General features: G+C 29.4%; 1 protein-coding gene and 1 long non-coding RNA gene across 3 annotated transcripts; one reads left to right on the top strand and one right to left on the bottom strand.

Annotated features, from left to right (window-relative positions):
- On the top strand, nucleotides 1–15,725 carry LOC132921613 (homeobox protein zampogna-like). Of its 2 annotated transcripts, XM_060984737.1 has the most exons (4): nucleotides 6,567–8,952; nucleotides 10,483–10,539; nucleotides 14,120–14,307; nucleotides 14,498–15,725. In XM_060984737.1, exons 2-4 carry the CDS (start codon nucleotides 10,488–10,490, stop codon nucleotides 15,215–15,217), a joined length of 960 nt encoding a protein of 319 aa, XP_060840720.1. In that variant the 5' UTR covers nucleotides 6,567–8,952; nucleotides 10,483–10,487; the 3' UTR covers nucleotides 15,218–15,725. The 2 variants fall into 2 exon arrangements, with proteins under 2 accessions (XP_060840719.1, XP_060840720.1); XM_060984736.1 differs by lacking the exons at nucleotides 6,567–8,952; nucleotides 10,483–10,539 and adding an exon at nucleotides 1–569.
- A 113-nt stretch (nucleotides 15,726–15,838) lies between these two features.
- On the bottom strand, nucleotides 15,839–18,717 carry LOC132921615 (uncharacterized). Its single transcript, XR_009660918.1, has 2 exons — nucleotides 18,366–18,717; nucleotides 15,839–16,061 (listed from the first exon to the last, which is right to left on the bottom strand). It is a non-coding gene; the product is annotated as an uncharacterized LOC132921615 (long non-coding RNA).
- Nucleotides 18,718–19,329: the final 612 nt, after the last annotated feature.

Genomic DNA, 19,329 nt, shown 5'->3' with positions numbered 1-19,329 from the left:
CCCTTTCTCGACCACGCCGCGACAGAGATAATATACGACGACCCTTTGCCGGCACGCAGTACCGCGCCGCCACCCGACAGTGTACGATATATACACGCGCGCGCATGAGATATTACATACGACGCGACATCGCGTCCGGACGTCATCCGCTTGTCGTACGCCCCGTCCGCACGCCACACGACACTCACCACCGCCGTCCGTCGGACCCGACGCGATTTTTCGGCCGTTCCGCCGCGCTCGGCACACGCCCGTCATATTATAACAATCGGCGGCGATTGGGCCGAAACCGAGAAACTCTGCAGCAGACGACGAACACACGGGCGAGGCAATATAACAGTTGCGAATCGCTGCGGTCCGACGATTTCGGTGTGTGAATTGTACAAACTACGCACGGATGACCGAAGACAAGAATCTCACTCCGTTTTCCATAGCGGACATTCTGAAGAGCGATGACCACCGGGTGGGCCGGGACGGAGAAGGCGACGCGGCGGCACCTGCTGCACGTCGCGCCAAAAACTGTACCGACGGAGCGCTGGACATGACCAACAGTAAATGCGCCGGCAAAAAAGGCAAGTCCGTCCGTGTATATATACGGTTGAGTAGCTATAAAATATAGTAGCACCTCTATATTATTGATTTTTTTATCGTATAATATTTGTTTATTTATTTGTTCGGTTATTCTTTGGTATGATAATGCGTCCCTCCCCCCCCCCACCCCAATGCATATGTTTTGTTGGGATATTTATAATTAGAGCTAGGATTTTAATGCCCTAAAAAATCTCAAAAAACGACTTAAAAAACTCAAAGACTGCACTAAAAAAATGCATTTAAATTATATTTATCATAGCTTAAAAATTTTTGTTTTAATTTTTTTTTATAATATATGATAAAATTGTTATCGACGATACTATACATATATAATTTAATATTCGTACCGTCGGCAATTTGCCGAAAGTCTCTTGTAAATCGCAACAATTTTCGTTCATTTTATGAAGAAATTGTGAAAAATGCTCTAAAAACTAAGAAAATACTCTAAAAACGGGTGATACCCGTTTGCGAACATCAACTATAGCAAAACTGCAAAAGTCTACCAAAATTCAAAAAAACATTTTCCTGCTCACTTTTACAGGCTTCTCGGTAACCGACAAAACGCATAGTGTAATCCAAGCCTAAGACTGTCTGTTTAGTATCGTTAACATCACACGTTCAACTATACCATACGCATAATAGTAATAGGTATAATGGTATATATTATAATAACTCAAAACGTAGCCGAATTATCACCGGCTAAAATTGTAACTTGATTATACTCAATTCAATTAGTACGTGTATCTTATCGATAAATGATAAATGATATCTACTATCTTGAACTATGTACTAAGTTACAATATAAGTCTAAATTAAGTACACAAACGGACCGTCATTTTACAGGTCAAAATGTGTATTAGCAGATTTTCAAATTTTTCGTTGTACGCAAACCAGTTGTCAGTTTACAGGTAAAAAATTGTGTACTGTGCAAAAACGAGTATCACCGCTAAAAACGTCAAAAAATGCAAAAAAAAATACTTTAAAATAATCAGTATTACCAAAAACACATTTTGTACTTACAGACCAACGTTTCAAAACACCAGAAAGAAAGATGCATTTGCATAAAAATCCCTGTAGCCCTATTTATAAGTATATTAGTTTAAATATAGAAAGAACCATTCTTTTATTTTTAATTTATAAGCAGATTATTGATTTAAACATTTCGATAAATGTACATTAAAATTCGAACGAGTAGTTTTTGAATAACTAAACTTTATAGTTTTAGAATTAGTAATATATTTCAAAGGTATGGGGGTTATGATGAATTAAGAATTATAATAATTAATATTAAGTAAACGTCAACAGTGTATTATGTATTTTCTCTATTTCCCACCTAAAACATGGACAAAACACATTCACACAAAATCATTTTCTTTTATATTTTTAAGTATTTTTTAAAATACGGCTACCAATACGAAAATTATAGAAAATAATATTTTTGAAATAATTATGACATTTATTTATCTAAATATTGTTGTATAGCAATTTAAAATCTATTCAAGTTGACAAATACAAAAAAAAAAAATTTTTTAAGTCAATTATAAAGTTCAATAAAAAAAAAAATACAAAACACTTAAATATATTATTCTCTATATTTTGTATAATAATTAATAAGTGACTTTATTCTAAGATTACTCAAAATGTATATAAAACGAGTTTACATGAATGCGTTTTGTCTACGTACTCGTCGGTTTGATAGAGAAATTAAATATTGCGCTGACATCTTCTTACAATTAACTTATAAGTATTTACTATTTTACAACTGTGAACATTTTTTAGGTATAATGTGGTTTAAAATAACTAGACTAAATATTATGTAATTTTTATACACGATGTAAAATTATTACAATTTCCAAACACGAGTAAATAACTCAGAAAACATTTAATTGAATTTAGATTTAGATGTATCTAAATAAAAAAAAGACAATTTACTTTTAAAAAATTCATCCCAATTTGGATTTTTAAAAATAATATCTTTGAGTATTCTCCAAAATTCAATAAATCAGAATTTTAATTTATTCATAAAGAAAAGGAAATGGAGTTAAGCACGCTCGATGAATCATTCTATATTATTCGTTATACGGTAAGTTACCGTTTTTGATAAATTAAGATTTAAACACAATTCGAATGATATAGAATCGTTGTAGCTTAATTTGTAAACTTAGTGTTTATTTTTATACTGATGAACAATGAGTTATTAATATATAACTAGTTATTATCTTTAATTAATTTTCTACTAACGGGTTTGGTCCGATTGCGTATTCCTAAACGAATCGTGCTCAAATAATAATTTCTTTATTTTTAATTAAAGAGATGTAAAATTTTAATTTTAATATTTTAATACTTATACTTATTAATGGTTCAAACAAAATATTTTTATTTGATTCATAAAATCTCATAACTGCAGTATTATTACAACTTATAATATTATACTACTTATCATATATATTATAATTTATAAAATATTAATTGTGCTTGTTCTAATGATTACGATATCGTATATTTATCAGTTTTGTCGAGTTTGTCGTCTCGTAAACGTGAATACGGTGAGCAATAAAAATCAGTTAAGTTAACAACCAGGACAAGCAATTTTACAAGAACCATTTCTAGACTTCAGTTATTTTTATTTTCAATTTTTGGAAAATTTTAAAAGACTTTTTCAAGTAATATTGAATCTAAAGCAAAAGATCTTTTAGCTAAATTATTATTTTATAGCTTTAGAAATCGTTAGAATAATTAAAATTTGTCAATTATAAATTATAATGTATTATTATATATTTTGGTGAGCATATCATTAAAAATTCATCTTTCATCCCAAAAAAAAACTTTAAGAAAAATAGTTTAACATGTAGGAAGTAATGGGTCACTCCAATTAAAAAAAAAAAAAAATTTAAAAATCCACATTAAATCCAAAATGTATTATTCATAAAGGGTATTATGGGTAATAATAACAATTAAATAATAATGATATTAATATTTACTATTATTATTATTATTATTGAAGATCATGTTAATTAATTCCTGGTGTATCTAGATATAGTTTAATTATTAGTTTTATTCTTACTATCCAAAACTTAAAAAATTGTAGTGCATGGTAGCACGGTACAATTTACATATTCGTTCGAACACCAATATTGCTATGTGTAATTACATTTTTATTTTGACACTATAAATTAAATAATGAAAATTTTATAACACTTACCAAATGGAAAATATGATAATAATAGAATATATTTTGTATGCTGTAAACAATTTTAATCTTAATTTTTAATTTAAACGAATGTTAGGTATAGTTGTTATACTATTATATTTAAAAATATATAAGTCTTTAGTAATATTGTACAAAGTAAAATTTTGAATATTAATCAGGTTATATAAATAATATATACAATTATGTCTTTGATAAAATATTAAAAATTTTTATTGACTTTTCTAAGTAATTAGTAATTAGTTGAGTCACAATAACTCGAAAAACTTGAAAACTTGAATTTTTTTCTATTCCCTTAGAAATATAAATTTGAGTTAGATATCTCAAATAATACACATCTCGAAACAAATTTTTATCTCCCTTTAACTTCGAGTTATTCTGACAACTGTATTTATTTAATTTGTGTTAAATTTGTATCTCTTAATTTATTATTTTATATTCTGTATATAAGAAGTCAATATCGGGTGACTGAATTTTTATAAAATAAATTTTAAATATTAAATAGCCATATTATAGACATAACGTGTAATTAGTTTTTTTTAAATAATACTACATGTCATAATATCAAAATTCTTAATTCAACGTAAAATGTGATATATTCTATAATGATTTTATTGCTATTATCTTCACCCTAATTTAATGTTAACCACATGATTTTATTTAAATATTCCTGTTTGCCATAATTTATTTAATACCCATATTACTGTTGATTAACTGATTGTATTTAATGTATATGTTAGAGATTTTTAATATAACTAATTTATCAGATTATTGTGCATTCTGACTGTAGAATTTTAACGTTTTACTAAAAGAGAAGCAAAATTAAAACGTTCGAGTTTTAATGTAAACATACTTCTTAATTTAAGAATAAATAAACAAAATTAAAACGTTTGTCCATTTAATGGTATTCATAAACATATCGATAAATATGCACCATTAATAATGCGTTTTGTATAAGACGTAAGTGTATAAATAGTTTATTTTAATAATAAATTAACATTTTAAAACAAAAGTTCTATGGCCACACTTGACAAATGATACTTAAAAATATTTAGAAAAATAATAATTCACAAAAATATTTGTACTTATTTCAAAGACTTTAACATTATCAACGTGAATATTGGGTTGTCTATTATATTTTTATAATTGTATAATATGATTATTTATGTAGTATGGTAGGTTTTATGATTAGCAAATTTATTATGCCATACTGATTGTATTTTCCATCATAAATGCTACTTATATATTTTTCACTATTAGTGATCAAAATTTATTAGCTTTAATTGATTACACATTTTGACAAAATGCAAAGAAAAAAATCAATCAGCAGAATAAACTAAATATTGATGTGAAACATCTAATGGCGCGGTACGGTAGTGAGACCGACTGTGGCGTGGCGACGCCCCACTCGTGGCTCGTCGGCTCAATTCGCCGAAGCTCGACAAAAAATTAATAATAATAATAATTTTAAAAAAATATAATAATTAAATAATAATAATTTTCAATATTATTACAAAAAAAAAATTATTGATGTTCCACATCTGCCAGGCGTCCCGCGACGGCTCAGTTTTTTTTTTATATAATTCTTGACAAAAGAGATAAAATAATAAGCACATAATATAATATTCATTGTATTACAGCAGAAGTTGGCAATCTTTTTAACAGTAAACATTAAAATTATCATTGAATAAAAATTAAAAGTTACACTGTATCACATAATATGGCTATATTTTCATCCATCGCGAGAAAAAAATTGAACGAATTACTTTATTTCAATTAATTAGTACAAACATCTTAATTGTTTGAAAATATCATCTTTAAGTAAATTTAAAATTTTTTAAAAGTTCATGTTTTGAACAACTACATTATTGAAGAATAAAAAAGTGATGAGTGTGCTTGATTAATCACCCTCTATAATATAGATTCTTGTGATTAGAATGTGATGTGAATGATGTGATTTTAATGATGTGGATTTATATTATGATGGTTTCGGATGATCATTCGACCGCCCATATAACCCTACCACGTTTAGATCCAACCAATTAAATTAAGCCACGATCGCGTTCACCGCAGGAGTTTGGATACGAGAAATTTACAGATTTAAAATTTAGTGTCAACCCATCGACCGTTATCACACATACAAATAATAATTGTAATAATTTCGTTCGTTATATTCACCGTTCGCTAATGTTTTTTTCTCGCAGTAATAAAAATAATAAAATCAGCAAATTAACTCCGAGTGAAGTCGCAAGTGCGCAACCTCGTTCCACCGCAGAGTAACAATTTAACACATTTCAAAATAATAAATATTGTATTGTAAAAAAAACTTGAAGATATCCGAAAAACAATGTTTCTTCCGTCGAACAACGTCGCGTCTGTGTTTATTTTCACGGTACTATTGAATTTCTTTTACTTGAATCCTGTCCACTCAGGGAACACGAAGCAATTGGAAGACTCTTCTTACCATACTTACACGTCGTGTACGGAGTGCATGGGTTCGGCATGCCACACACTTGGACTTGATTGCACGTACAAAAGTTCAACAAAGAAGTATATGTGTTTCAATTGTGGCATAGACGATAACGGCAACTATAAGTACTTCCATCAATCTAATTGCGTTAGAAACTGTAAAGACGCTGGTTCTAGTTGTAAATGCAACGGCCCGTGTTACGTGTGCGCGGATAAGTTAACCGACACGTCTGGGTATAAATGCGATATGCCCGACAAGATTTGCGACCAAAAGTGTAATCTAACTCCGTACTAATATTAATAATGTATTGATTGTGCTACAGCATCATAATATTTTGTAACTATGAGTTTAGTTTTTAAAAAAGTAATACCTATTATATACCGTGTGTTCAATTTTAAAGGTAACAGGAAATATTTCGAACGCATGACCTTTAATTTGATTCGGGTTTTTTTTGCAGGGTACAGGACATATACATACATATGTTTTTCATAAATTTTAATTTTTAACTTTTTTTATCTGCGCATGCGCAGTAAAATAAAAATTTCTTAAATAAGAACCACCATTTTTGACACTGGATTTGGATTGCTCTATTTTTTTTTAGCAATTTTGATCTTTACAGTTTTTTGATATCTTCAAAATTGACATTTTTAAGACAGTCGAAAGTTTTAAATTAGGTGATTTGTAATTATAGTTATTATTATAATAATTTATTTTGATTAAAACTACAAGGTGTATTTATTATTACATAAAATTTATAAAAAAATATCATTGGAATTTATCGATAAATTATACCTAAAAATATGTGATTAAGATAGAGCGCTGAAATTGCGATAATTACAAATCACCTAATTTAAAACTTTCGACTGTCTTAAAAATGTCAATTTTGAAGATATCAAAAAACTGTAAAGATCAAAGTTGCTCAAAAAAAATATAGCAATCCAAATCCAGTGTCAAAAATGGTGGTTCCTATTTAAGAAATTTTTGCGCAGATAAAAAAAGTTAAAAATTAAAATTTATGAAAAACATAATATGTATTTATATGTCCTGTACCCTGTAAAAAAAAACCCAAATCAAATTAAAGGTCATGCGTTCGAAATATTTCCTGTTACCTTTAAAATTGAACACACCACGGTATATATAATGTATCATTTGTATCTATATACATCGCCACGATGATTTTAATATCGCAGTTTTAGGCCATACAATATTTTTCCATAATAATAGCCGCTTCACTGACTTTTTGTCAACCGTTCTTATGTATATTCTGCGGGAGTGACGTAGGATACACGATAGCAACACCGCAAAACCGTCATTGTATCATGATAGGTAATACATCGAATATAATAAAAGAGTTTAAAAGTGACCCTCCCGACGAGTAATTATTTTTTTTTAATTATCACCGGTTCCTCGAAAATTTATTTGTCGATAAAAAAAATTACCTAAATTATATTACTATTATTCAATTATTCAATTATTTTATACAATTAATCTATAGTATTATTTTTATGTTATTCATTTACTTAGGTCGATAAATTATTATATAATAAGTATACTTATACCATCATATTATGTATTGTCGAATCAATATTAAATTATTACTCCATCGCATCTATCATTTGTAGTTTATTTTATTTTTATTCTTAATGAATTTCCTAGTCGCGTCATATTTGAATTTCAAATGTTGTAAGCTGAATCATGTCACATTTAAGAGTTAGATATTAAAATATGTTATTTGATTATAATATTTATCCCTCTGCCGCTTTCAATTTATAGCCACGTATAAATATGACAGTATTGAATAAATAAATACGAGTAGTATCGAATACATAGTTTTATAATCTAAAATCAATATTTAATACAGTGAAATGTGTACATTTACTGTCAATTAATACTTGAATTAAATATTTCACCTCCGTGGTCGGTATAATATATGAGGTTTCTACTGTCTACTAAAAATTGTAATCAAAAATTAATTATTTGTAAAACATATTTATTTTGGTTTTTTATTGGTGGATCTGCCAAATTAAATATAATATTATTATTTATGTTTTATTTATAATGTATATACCTAACAGTTTTATTTCAAACAATAATATTTACAACTTTGTTTCTTTATTGTACAGTTAAGTATGCGTATTTAGGACTTTATAATATTGGTTTATGATTTTTAACCCGTTATATATTATTTTTTTATTCATATTATTACGTATTTACGTTAAATAAAAACAAAACTATTTTTCATTTTGACATATTATATTTTGCCTATTTTTTTATGCATTTGTGTAAACAATTGCGTGTTCAAGTTTAAGTAAATATTAATTATAATAAACATGTATGATGTATGTACTTGTGTAATTTAATTATTGTTACATAACAAATAGGCATTTCTGAGGTAATTGTAAAGTGTAAACCACTAAATTGTGATATTGTGATATATTGATGTTGCAAAAAACATTCAAAATATTATTTTTTTGCTTTATAGATTAATTGCTATATTATAAACTAAAAACTCATCAATTTATTAAATGTTGACTTATATTTCTAATTAATTTTTATGTTTATAATACAATAAGCTTAAAAAATGTTTTCCCAAAATAAAGTGCATATATACAATACATATTTATTAATTTGTTTTATGTACCACTAAGGGGTTTGCCTTTTGTTTGTTTCACTCTCCGTGACTATAGTAAGTAAAAATTATATATCTATGAGATTATATCGGTCATAATTTAGAGGATATTTTCTGATTATCTACGAATTATAAAATAATATTATAAAAAACGCTATTCCATAAACGTTTAGTAACGATGACGATGGCAATATTATTATATAATATTGAACATTGTCGTTTGATTATATTATGGTAATTATTATGATATAGCAGACAGCGATCCACCGATAGCATCGGCCCGCGCGTGTATCGATATAATATAGAGCACACAATTTTTTTTTATGTTCTTGCTGTGTACCATGTTAAGATACGTTTGTGCTTTCATACGCATAATATGAACTTTATAAAGTAACTTGTATTATTATGTATTATACAAAACACTGAAATACACGTGCACTTCTATACGCATAATTTTGTCATCGTTAAGTCGTTAAGTGTTTCCTCACACTTGTTGGTCATACACTTACTGGAGGTGAATTCATCGACCTTATCAATGCACCAGATACTCATCAATTCATCATAAATTTCGTCACATATCCAAAGTTCCATTTGATCGCAATGGTTATGTGAGTTGGCTATTATATATATCGATATATTAATAATTATATATATAGATATAGATATATGCCATATCAATTTTATTAGGTATTAGGGGTGTTCAAATAATAAAAATAATAAATATATTATATTATATTTGTAAAATTGTATTCCTTAATTTTTATACTATTTCATTTGTTATAATTTTAAATGTTATTATATGATTACCAGCTACATATATTTTACAAGACTTTTACTTAAAAGTTAATTCCTACTTTTATTATTATCGTATAAAAATTTATTTTATTTTAATCTTTTTTCCCTGTGTAAAATTTTTAAAATTTTTTTATTTTTATTAGTTTTAAATGCAACAAAAGAACATTTATTCCTCTGTGATAAATGTATAAGAACGTAATATTTATATGGAAAAAATATTTCTTGATTTGCGTTCAGTTTCTTTATATCTACCGGACACAACTCGTTTTCAGCTAGGTGTTTTATATGTAGATTAGGTTATCGATTCTGTGTGTAGATATATTATAATATAATACTATACGTATAGTATACAATGATTAAAATTTTACATAATAAAATACAACATATCTATGTGAATGTTTATATACTCAAGATATTATAACGTTTAATTTCAATTACTTCATTGCTTTTAAGTTTCCGTGTTACGCGGACGGTCAAAAACCATAATAACGAACTATAGAGGTTTTTAAGTATAGGTACGCATTCTAAAACGATAATAACATAAAATATATAGTGACGTTGCAGCAGTAGTGGCAGCAACAGAAATAGCGGACGATATAATAATATCATACACGGACATGATAATATATAATATTACGTACAATATATAATTGAGAATAGAAAATTAACCACGAGAATACCATGTAAACCTGCACGATCGCAGTTGCTCAAAGGGGGTTAAATCATCACTCATTACGAAACCGATGACTATTTTATGCATGACAATATTATAATAATGTGGTTCTGTTGTAGGTACAATGTTATCCGTCGTGTCCGACTGGATGATTGCTGTTGCGCGCGACAACGTGTGTAATGTATTAATTATTAATAGATAATAGTATAGACATATCGGTATAATGATAATATTATATAGTTTAGTTTTCTCTCTCTCTCTCTCTCTCTCACACACTCTTTCCCGCGGTAAAATCACTAGTTCTCTACTACGCCGCATTTCTCTCTCTTATTCGGACCGATCTGTGGAAACTCTTTCGATCCGTGATTATCCACTTGAACGCGCGCGCGCTCACCCCTCGAACGATATGGTTGCAGTGGTTCTCGCGGTGGCTGTATATAATACAGTGGTGGCAGTGGCGTGCGGGGTCAATTGATAATATAATATATTATTATTATTTTATGTCCCGTATAGGTAAACATACGGTGACGGCTGCGGGAGAGCCCGTTCACAAGGCGAGCAAACAAACGGATCACGTAGTACTATTATTATTATACATATATATAATATATATATATATATATACGGACCAGACTATATATACGCGCATTTTGTTTGGAAGTCAAGTGCGATGCATTAACAGAAGCCTCGCGGTGAGTGCTCTTCCGACACCCCACACACTCCAGCCACGCCACCTCCTTACCGCCGCCGCCACTGAAGTATTATATACACGCGTCGTATAATATAATATATTATATATCATATATATATATATAACTATCTGATTACCGTCCACAGTGACAGCTCAAATCAATTAGAAAATAATAAGTATATAATAACGGGACTATACGCGAGGGAGCTGGAATAAGTGACCTATGTGTATATTATAATATAAATAATCGCGCGTTTCGTGTAAATTATTTGATAATTTATTTATATATATTATATTTTTTTGGGTGTGTTTCAAATCGGCATTAATATTATAGTTGTTCGTAAATGAACAGAAACATCGAAATCCACATTGAACGGAATTAAGAAATAAATCAAAACACTATTGGTATAGGTATAATATATTTCTATATTGCCTTTGTTGGATGAATATCTTAACAATTTGACAATATCGCTCATTCAAAATATCTCAAATAATAAATCATCTCGTTCTAATAATATATAGTAATGATTGGCTCGACAAACAATGTTTTTTTCTATAAATTTTACCATTATAACTAAATTAACTAAAATAATAGCGCGTTTATTTCTGTTAAATATCTATACGTTCGTCGATGCGAGACCGCACAGTATACAGTGGCGGGAAATATGGTATAAGTGAAAATCGTCGAGCACGACAACAAAACCGATTCCCCTCTGAACGTGTTTATTATATTGCTATTATAGCTGCAGTTGCACACGTTGTACGTATACCTATAGCTATTAAGTAAGGCCGATGTTTTTGAGTTCCGTAAACAATTAATAAAAAAAAAAATAAAACATCACGCGTATACATATATAGTATAATGTATGGGCACTATTATAATAGTAGTATATGTATACATCATGATAAATTTAAACGCAACTTAATGGTTGTATTATTATCATTCGGTGTAGTGCGTTAAAAAAACCGACTAATACAATAAAATATATTATAATAGTATTGTAGTAGTTTTCGGATGTGTATGGATTATATAGGCACCCATACCGTCCATTAGCCGAGTTATAAACGACACGATGGCGTATATTATAACAGAGAAAGAAAAAGAAAAACAGCGCGTGCTGTGCGCGTGTCAAGGTAAAAGCACGGGTCCTGTACAAGTGGTGCAAGTGTCACGTCACGTCGTTTACATTACCCATATTATATTATTATTGTCATTTCTTATTATTTCATACCGGGGAAGCGGCAAAAAATAATAAAAACCTTTTAACGCTATTAGCCGACGCTGGGCACGGGCTTGTACGGCCGCCGCCGTTGCGACCGTTACCGCAGTTATGATACCTATTATACGTGCAATGTGCATAAGTTGGGTACACAAATCGTTTTACACTATCGTCGTTGTTATATTGGTGTGTATGTAGCCAACACCCGACGAGAGGCCGGCGACTCTTTTTCCGCGTACCACCCGACAGTCCTCGCCGCGAAAATGCATTACTACAATAGGTACTATAATTTATAAGAATACGCGCCCGAATACATATTTTACTTGTGATAATATCATATCCTGCATACGGAGTGTTTTTTTACGTCTCAGTCAATAACACATACTTTTTTTACCACCCATTCATATTATGTAGGTCTATATTTCTATAATATTAAATACCGCTACGGCGCTACCTATTATATCGCCACACGCCCATAATTGCACATACTGACATACTATAGTGAAACCTCTGTATAGTGGACAGCCATGGGGAATTATAAAATGTCCACTATAGTGCGGGTTGTCCACTGTTGAGAAAACCTCTACATAGTAGACATTTCCGAGAAATATTACTAAATGTCTACTATAGAGAGATGCTGTAGAAAATTTTCAAAGAACAAATATTTTATTTTACTTAAAATAATAAAATTAATTACAATCTACTCAAAAAAAAACAGTAAATGCAAGATTCTTTGAACCTTACTATTATAATTAATACGATATAATATCTTAAAATAATGATAATAATATTTGCGTGTAGTAAATATTTTATTTATTTGTGAAAAAAAATTACACGATGTTGTATTGGAGAGACAATTTCATGAAAAAGTAACTGTTATATCGTTACATGAAATATTTTTGTATTTATTAGTGTAAACATTTTACATTGACTTAGGTTTATTACAGTATTATTTAAACTCATTGTTTTGTTTATCGAAGATACGTGGGTTGAAATTTGAAACGTAATCAACAAATATAGAATTTTTCATTTATTTTGTTGAAAATAATAAATATTACGTTTGAACACAATAATATATTAGTATTTCTGTTTTTGCTACACCGATCCCATACGGTCATATGTGTTCAAAAAGCAGATAATGAAAAACAAAATAGCCAACCTACCAAATTATTGAAGCATACTACAGTTTTCGTGATAATTTTTCAAGCTCAATTATAAACGTGTATAAATCTTGGTCTAGAAACCTATTTTCAATTAAATACTTTTGTGATTCTATTTAGGTTAGACATTGATCTCGGTACGATTTAAACAATATTTCTATGTTTTTACTTTGAACTTAAAGACAATTTGCAGCTATAGCTACCAGTCGCGAACGCAGGGGGGAGTTTTGGGTGTTTAAACCCCCTCCGAAATATCAAGAACAAAAAATAAATTACCTCACCAACAAATGAATAGTGTGATATTTATGTACATTTTTTCAACCCCCCCCCCTCCCCCCGAAATTTTTTCCTGCGTTCACGCCTGTTAGCTACATATTATAATATTTCATTAAGCCATAATTGTATATCATACGTCTAAAGTTCTCAGTAAGTAAAATATTTAAGCAGAAATTATATTCACTTATTATTATTTTTATAGGGGTAAAGTGGATAAATAGTGGGGTTGTAGATATAGTTTATGTAGGTTTGGGTTAGATAAGGTTACAAGTCTACCCTAACCAATCACATCCCCTGACTCCAAACTTTGATTGTTAAGATAGATTGGTTAGGATTAGGGACCATCGATACGTTTGTTAGTGATTCTTTAAACATAATATATTTATAGTTTATTTACTACATGTTTCAGATGATCTTAAGTTCCATGATATCGAATACCGAAGGAGAATCGAACTTTTAGGTAATGGTGATTTTATATTTAATCGGACAGGAGACCACCGAAGTGCACTATCACGATTTCTACGGACTCACAGTGAGAGACCACTGCACATACAACAACGTAAAAAACGGTCTAGGGCCGCTTTCTCGCACACACAGGTCAGTATTATATCCCTAATAAATTTTAAATCAATTAACTGAAATATACATATTAATAAAATATAAATAGTATAAAACTATAAAAATAGTAAAAAGTTTGATGAATCGCAATATGTTAATCTGTGTATGTACCTAAATAATTATTATATAATTCAACGTCTAACGGTATAGTTTTTATTCTCTGTCGAAGGTGTTCGAGTTGGAACGGCGGTTCAACCAGCAGCGTTACCTATCGGGCCCGGAACGTGCCGACCTAGCCCACTCGCTTAAGTTGACTGAGACTCAAGTGAAGATATGGTTCCAGAACAGACGGTACAAGACCAAGCGCAAGCAGTTGCAAGTGCCGTCCGGGAGCGGTGGAGGTGGCGGAGGCAGTCCGCCGGCCAAAAGAGTGGCGGTCAAAGTACTGGTCCGCGACGACGAGTGTCCCAAAGACGCCGTACACCAGACGTCATCAGAAGCCTATCACCGCCAGTCGTCCAGACACGGGTCCCAGGGCGCAGTGGCGGTGGCGGCGGCTGCTGCGGCGGCGGCGGCAGCTGCGGCTGCAGCTAGTGGCGATTACCGAATGCAGCAACTGTTGCAACAGCAACTGCACCAACACCACCGAAGCCAAGTGCACCATCAGCGCCTCCACCGCGGCGACGACGAACACGCTTCCGTCACTTACCTTCACCCTCAATCGACATTCGGCAACGGGTTACATCATTTCCCTCCCGGCGCCGGCGCTGCTCCGTACTACTGTTACGAGTACGGTCCGGTAGTGGCGGCGTACCTCCAACAGGAACCCGGAAGTCGGGTGTCGTCCACGACCACGACGGACGAGCTGCAGGACACGTCCGACGCCGGCAGTGAGTGTTCCATAAACGTCATCGACGAGTGTCCCACGTCAACGACGGTCTCCGAATGACGCGCGTCCGTGTGTTAATCGACGAACGATTCGCTATAATCATATTGCTTGGCCGTTTTGGGGTGAAAACAACTGTCGCGGAGATGCATTTCGGTTTTCGCGATGCTGGTCTCGCGAAATTGTCAATAACACGGAGACGATTTAACCCCTGAAAACAACAACCATCTTCTGCGCGGCATATAAGAAAAGGTGGGACGCGTTACGCTCGTAACTTTCCACAAATCCTATTTTTTTTCACGTTTTTCGTCCAGTTGTCGTTTAATGTCGTTCGTTAATATTGGCTATGATATTATTGTTATAATACTGTAGTATTGCGGAAAATAGAATCAGATTTTTTATTTTTTTTTTTTTTTTTGTCTATGATTTTTATTTTATTTTAAACTACACGATATGGAAGTGAATTTTTTTTTTTTTTTTTGAAACCACGTTGATCGATCTATCCTCTTTTTAACTCTGTTTATGCCTATTTGTTTTAGAATATAAAATTATATGATATTCTTCAAATTTATTTTTAGCATTTGCATTAATTATAAACTCTTTTTCAACAATTGTTTAGAAATGTTCAAACATGCATAGATATTAGACATAATAGTATTGATATAATTGAAGACACATTGTATGTACATAATGCATACTATATATTTATTATATTTATTGTTGTTATTAGTCATAGGTTTGGTAACATAACGATTTTACACAATAAACATTCTAAATGTCAGTATTGTAAAAATACATAAATTCCATGTAAAGTATACTTAATTTTATTTTGAATATTTCTTTTATACATATTTTTTCTTCAATTTCGATCGTATTGATATGCGCATGTAAGCTCCAACACAAGCACCTATTTTAGTATAAACAATACAAAATAAATAAATCAGGGAAAATATAAATAATGTACTATAATAAAAGAAATAATATAAGAAAGGTAAGTGTAATAATAATTTTCCAAACAAATTAAGTATTAAACACGCGTAATATTATAATGTTGTATTAAATCAAAATATATTTTTAATATTACATTTTTAGAACTGGTAATAATAATAAAAGATGTAGGTTGCTACATGTGTTTAAATTGCTTGGTATATTATTTTAAACAATTTACTAAAATTTGCAAATATTTTAAATCTAATAGACTTAAAATCATTATGTATTATAATAAATTATATTTATATCAATCTCTAGCACTATCATTTTTTTTTTAATTTTATTATCTTACTTTGAATTAGACATTACATTAATTTTATATAATTTTGTCTTTGAATTTCGATAGAACTCAAGTAAACACATTATGTACCTATATTTGGGTGACTTATGTAAAAATAAACTTTCATATGACTATGGAAATTGGAAATATTCTCAATAATAGGCCTAGATAATATGGTATTATTTAAATGATTTGTGAAAATAATATTTTATGTTGCCCTGCTTTAACAATTTTATAAATGCATTTCATTTATGGTCACTATACCTTAATTTTATTTGGGAATGGACCAATTGCACATTTGTATCCGAAACAAAATTTTAGTTTAGGGCCAGTGTACCAATTGTGCTACTTATTTTTATAGTCAATATACTAATCGCTTTGCATTTAAATTTGTTTACTTTTAAGTATGAAAATATTGTTGTTTAATCTTATTCAATCGACATTAAATAATGATAATCCAACTTGATATTTACTAAAAATATATTTGAAAATTAAAAATGTATTTTTCGATCAATTAATTATTGGTTTATCGTTAAAGTATACCTACTATCCAGAATTTTATGAAACATTATTATTACGCATATTTAAGTACACAAGTATGTATTTGACTAATTTGAATAATAAACAAAAACAAGTTTTCATCATTGATCAGATATTTATTAGGCTACCTAATACCTATTGTTTCATTGATTATAAATTATATATATATATATTAATTTATAAATTAAAATAATACTATATAAATTGAATAACACATTAATGATAGCTGATACTTTTATTTTGTTAGTTGTGTATCAAGTATTAGATTGAATTATTTAATGTTAAAATATGGATCATTTTAAACGAGTTCTTAGTAAAACGAATAAGCAGTTGTTATGTTTTAATGATATATTAATTATGTAAAATAATTCACGAAAATCAATAATTGAATAAATGTGAAAAAAACTACATTTATTATATTTATAACTAATTAATAAATTTTCCTTATTTAATTTAATATAGTTATTATTATCAATAGTTGCTATATTTAACCAATCGATCTGATTTAAAAAAGTGCAATTGGTCTATCGAGCTAAAATCAAAACTAGCGCAATTGGTATATATAAAGGGTCATTTTATACACAATTGATAAATTTGCATTTATTTCAACAGAACAGACACGTATTTTATAGTATTGCTATACTGATAAAGTTATAACAATTAAATATAACTAATAAATTGAGCCTTTAGCCAATTGTTTTAATTAGTTTTATTTCAGACATGATTAATTTAGCTCGAGTATAGAAGAGAGATCACTTATTATAGCTGATAAATTAGTGCACCTTTCTTTCAATATTATTGGTCAATTTAATTTTAATTTTTAAATTTTAGGCAAGGTAAGACTTAATTAATACAACGATACATTTTCCTCCCCATTTTAAGGAAAAATTAATTGCATGACGTATTAAATGTCTTAAACTATTATTTTGTATTGCTTAAATGTTTCTTTAGATTGAGTTTAAATTTATTTATTTTATTATACAAATATTTTATACATATTATGCATACAAAATTGGATTTTCTTTCTTTTTTATAATATTGGTTATTTTATGCCAGTTCAGTATCCACCGGTAGAGTCTTACATATATTTTTACAAATCAATAATTATACCGATGAAATTTACATAGTACACCCTTTAACAAAATCAGAATAACGATTGCCATAAATACTTAAAATATTTGATTCAACAACTTATTATAACCGTTTTTGTGTTTAAATTTTTAGTGCTCAAATACGAGTTTAAATCTTAATTGCCTGTATAATATTATATGTATGTAGATTATATAATTACCTAAGTAATACGCACCTAAGTAAATTAGTGTACGAGCAGTTATAGTAGATTTATAATAGAATAATAATAGTTGTAGTCGCTGTCTTAATACGGAATCGATTATTACTTACGTAAGTATACATTACACCACCAATGTACTGAATTTACATGCATATTGATGAGCACCAAACGTAACGTAATAACTTATAATAGGTATAGCTGACCTATAGTAGTTGGTGCATATTTGTCCACTGTAGCAGTCCATCAAACTCGTACATTTGTCAACGGTGAAAATAGGTAATTCAATCAATTAAAATATATATTTATACATTTATCTCTCCATTATATAATTTTAAAATTTTAATATCATGTTAAAATCATAAAAGTAAAGGAACAAAATTATCAAATATTATCATTATATACGTCACCATAAAAAAATTATATCGAAATAATATGTTATTTGCATAATTCGGTATATGTAAATATTATAATATTGTACACTACCTATCTAATTTAATTAACAAAATTAATTATTATTTTAGCTCATTTACAAATAAATTGAATATTATTTGCTATTATTCGTATTAATTACTTAAATTAAACACTTTTTTTAATAAGTACCAACTGTCCAAGTAATATTTTGAAATTTATTATGTTTGGATTATGAAAATGTCATAATTTAAACGAAAACAATTAATCATAATAATACGAATAGTAAGTAAGTCACAAAAATATGATGGAAAATGTGTTATAAATTTATAACATATTAAAGGTTTTGATTTTTAACGATCTCAGTATACAATTTTCAAATTTTCGTAACGCTTTTCGTGTATAAAATCGATATTATTGATTCTAAATGATTCACGGAGAAAATGTTGACCAAAATAACACACCATACCCATCATGTTTACCGTGTAAGTGTGTATAATAAATAATAATATACTAAAACAATTTAAATTTTATTTTGTGTAACGTTAAAAAGTTTGTTATTAGTTTTATTTGTTACACAATATTAGACCACAGATTTTTATTGTAAAACATTGGCGTTCCTCGAGAGTATATTTGATACCTATTAGAGTTTATAAGATTTATCCA

Source organism: Rhopalosiphum padi, chromosome 2 (genome assembly GCF_020882245.1).
Source record: "Rhopalosiphum padi isolate XX-2018 chromosome 2, ASM2088224v1, whole genome shotgun sequence".
In the NCBI taxonomy this organism is placed as follows: Eukaryota; Metazoa; Arthropoda; class Insecta; order Hemiptera; family Aphididae; genus Rhopalosiphum; species Rhopalosiphum padi.
Note: the sequence above shows the minus strand (reverse complement) of the source record. Positions and strands in the feature narration are given on the sequence as shown.

Bases quoted from the DNA above. Each gene is read 5' to 3' on its own strand.
- LOC132921613 (XM_060984736.1), top strand. From the start codon at position 395: ATGACCGAAGACAAGAATCTCACTCCGTTTTCCATAGCGGACATTCTG. The intron at 570-14,119 runs GCAAGTCCGTCC...TACATGTTTCAG, and splicing joins TAAATGCGCCGGCAAAAAAG to ATGATCTTAAGTTCCATGAT. The intron at 14,308-14,497 runs GTCAGTATTATA...TCTCTGTCGAAG, and splicing joins CCGCTTTCTCGCACACACAG to GTGTTCGAGTTGGAACGGCG.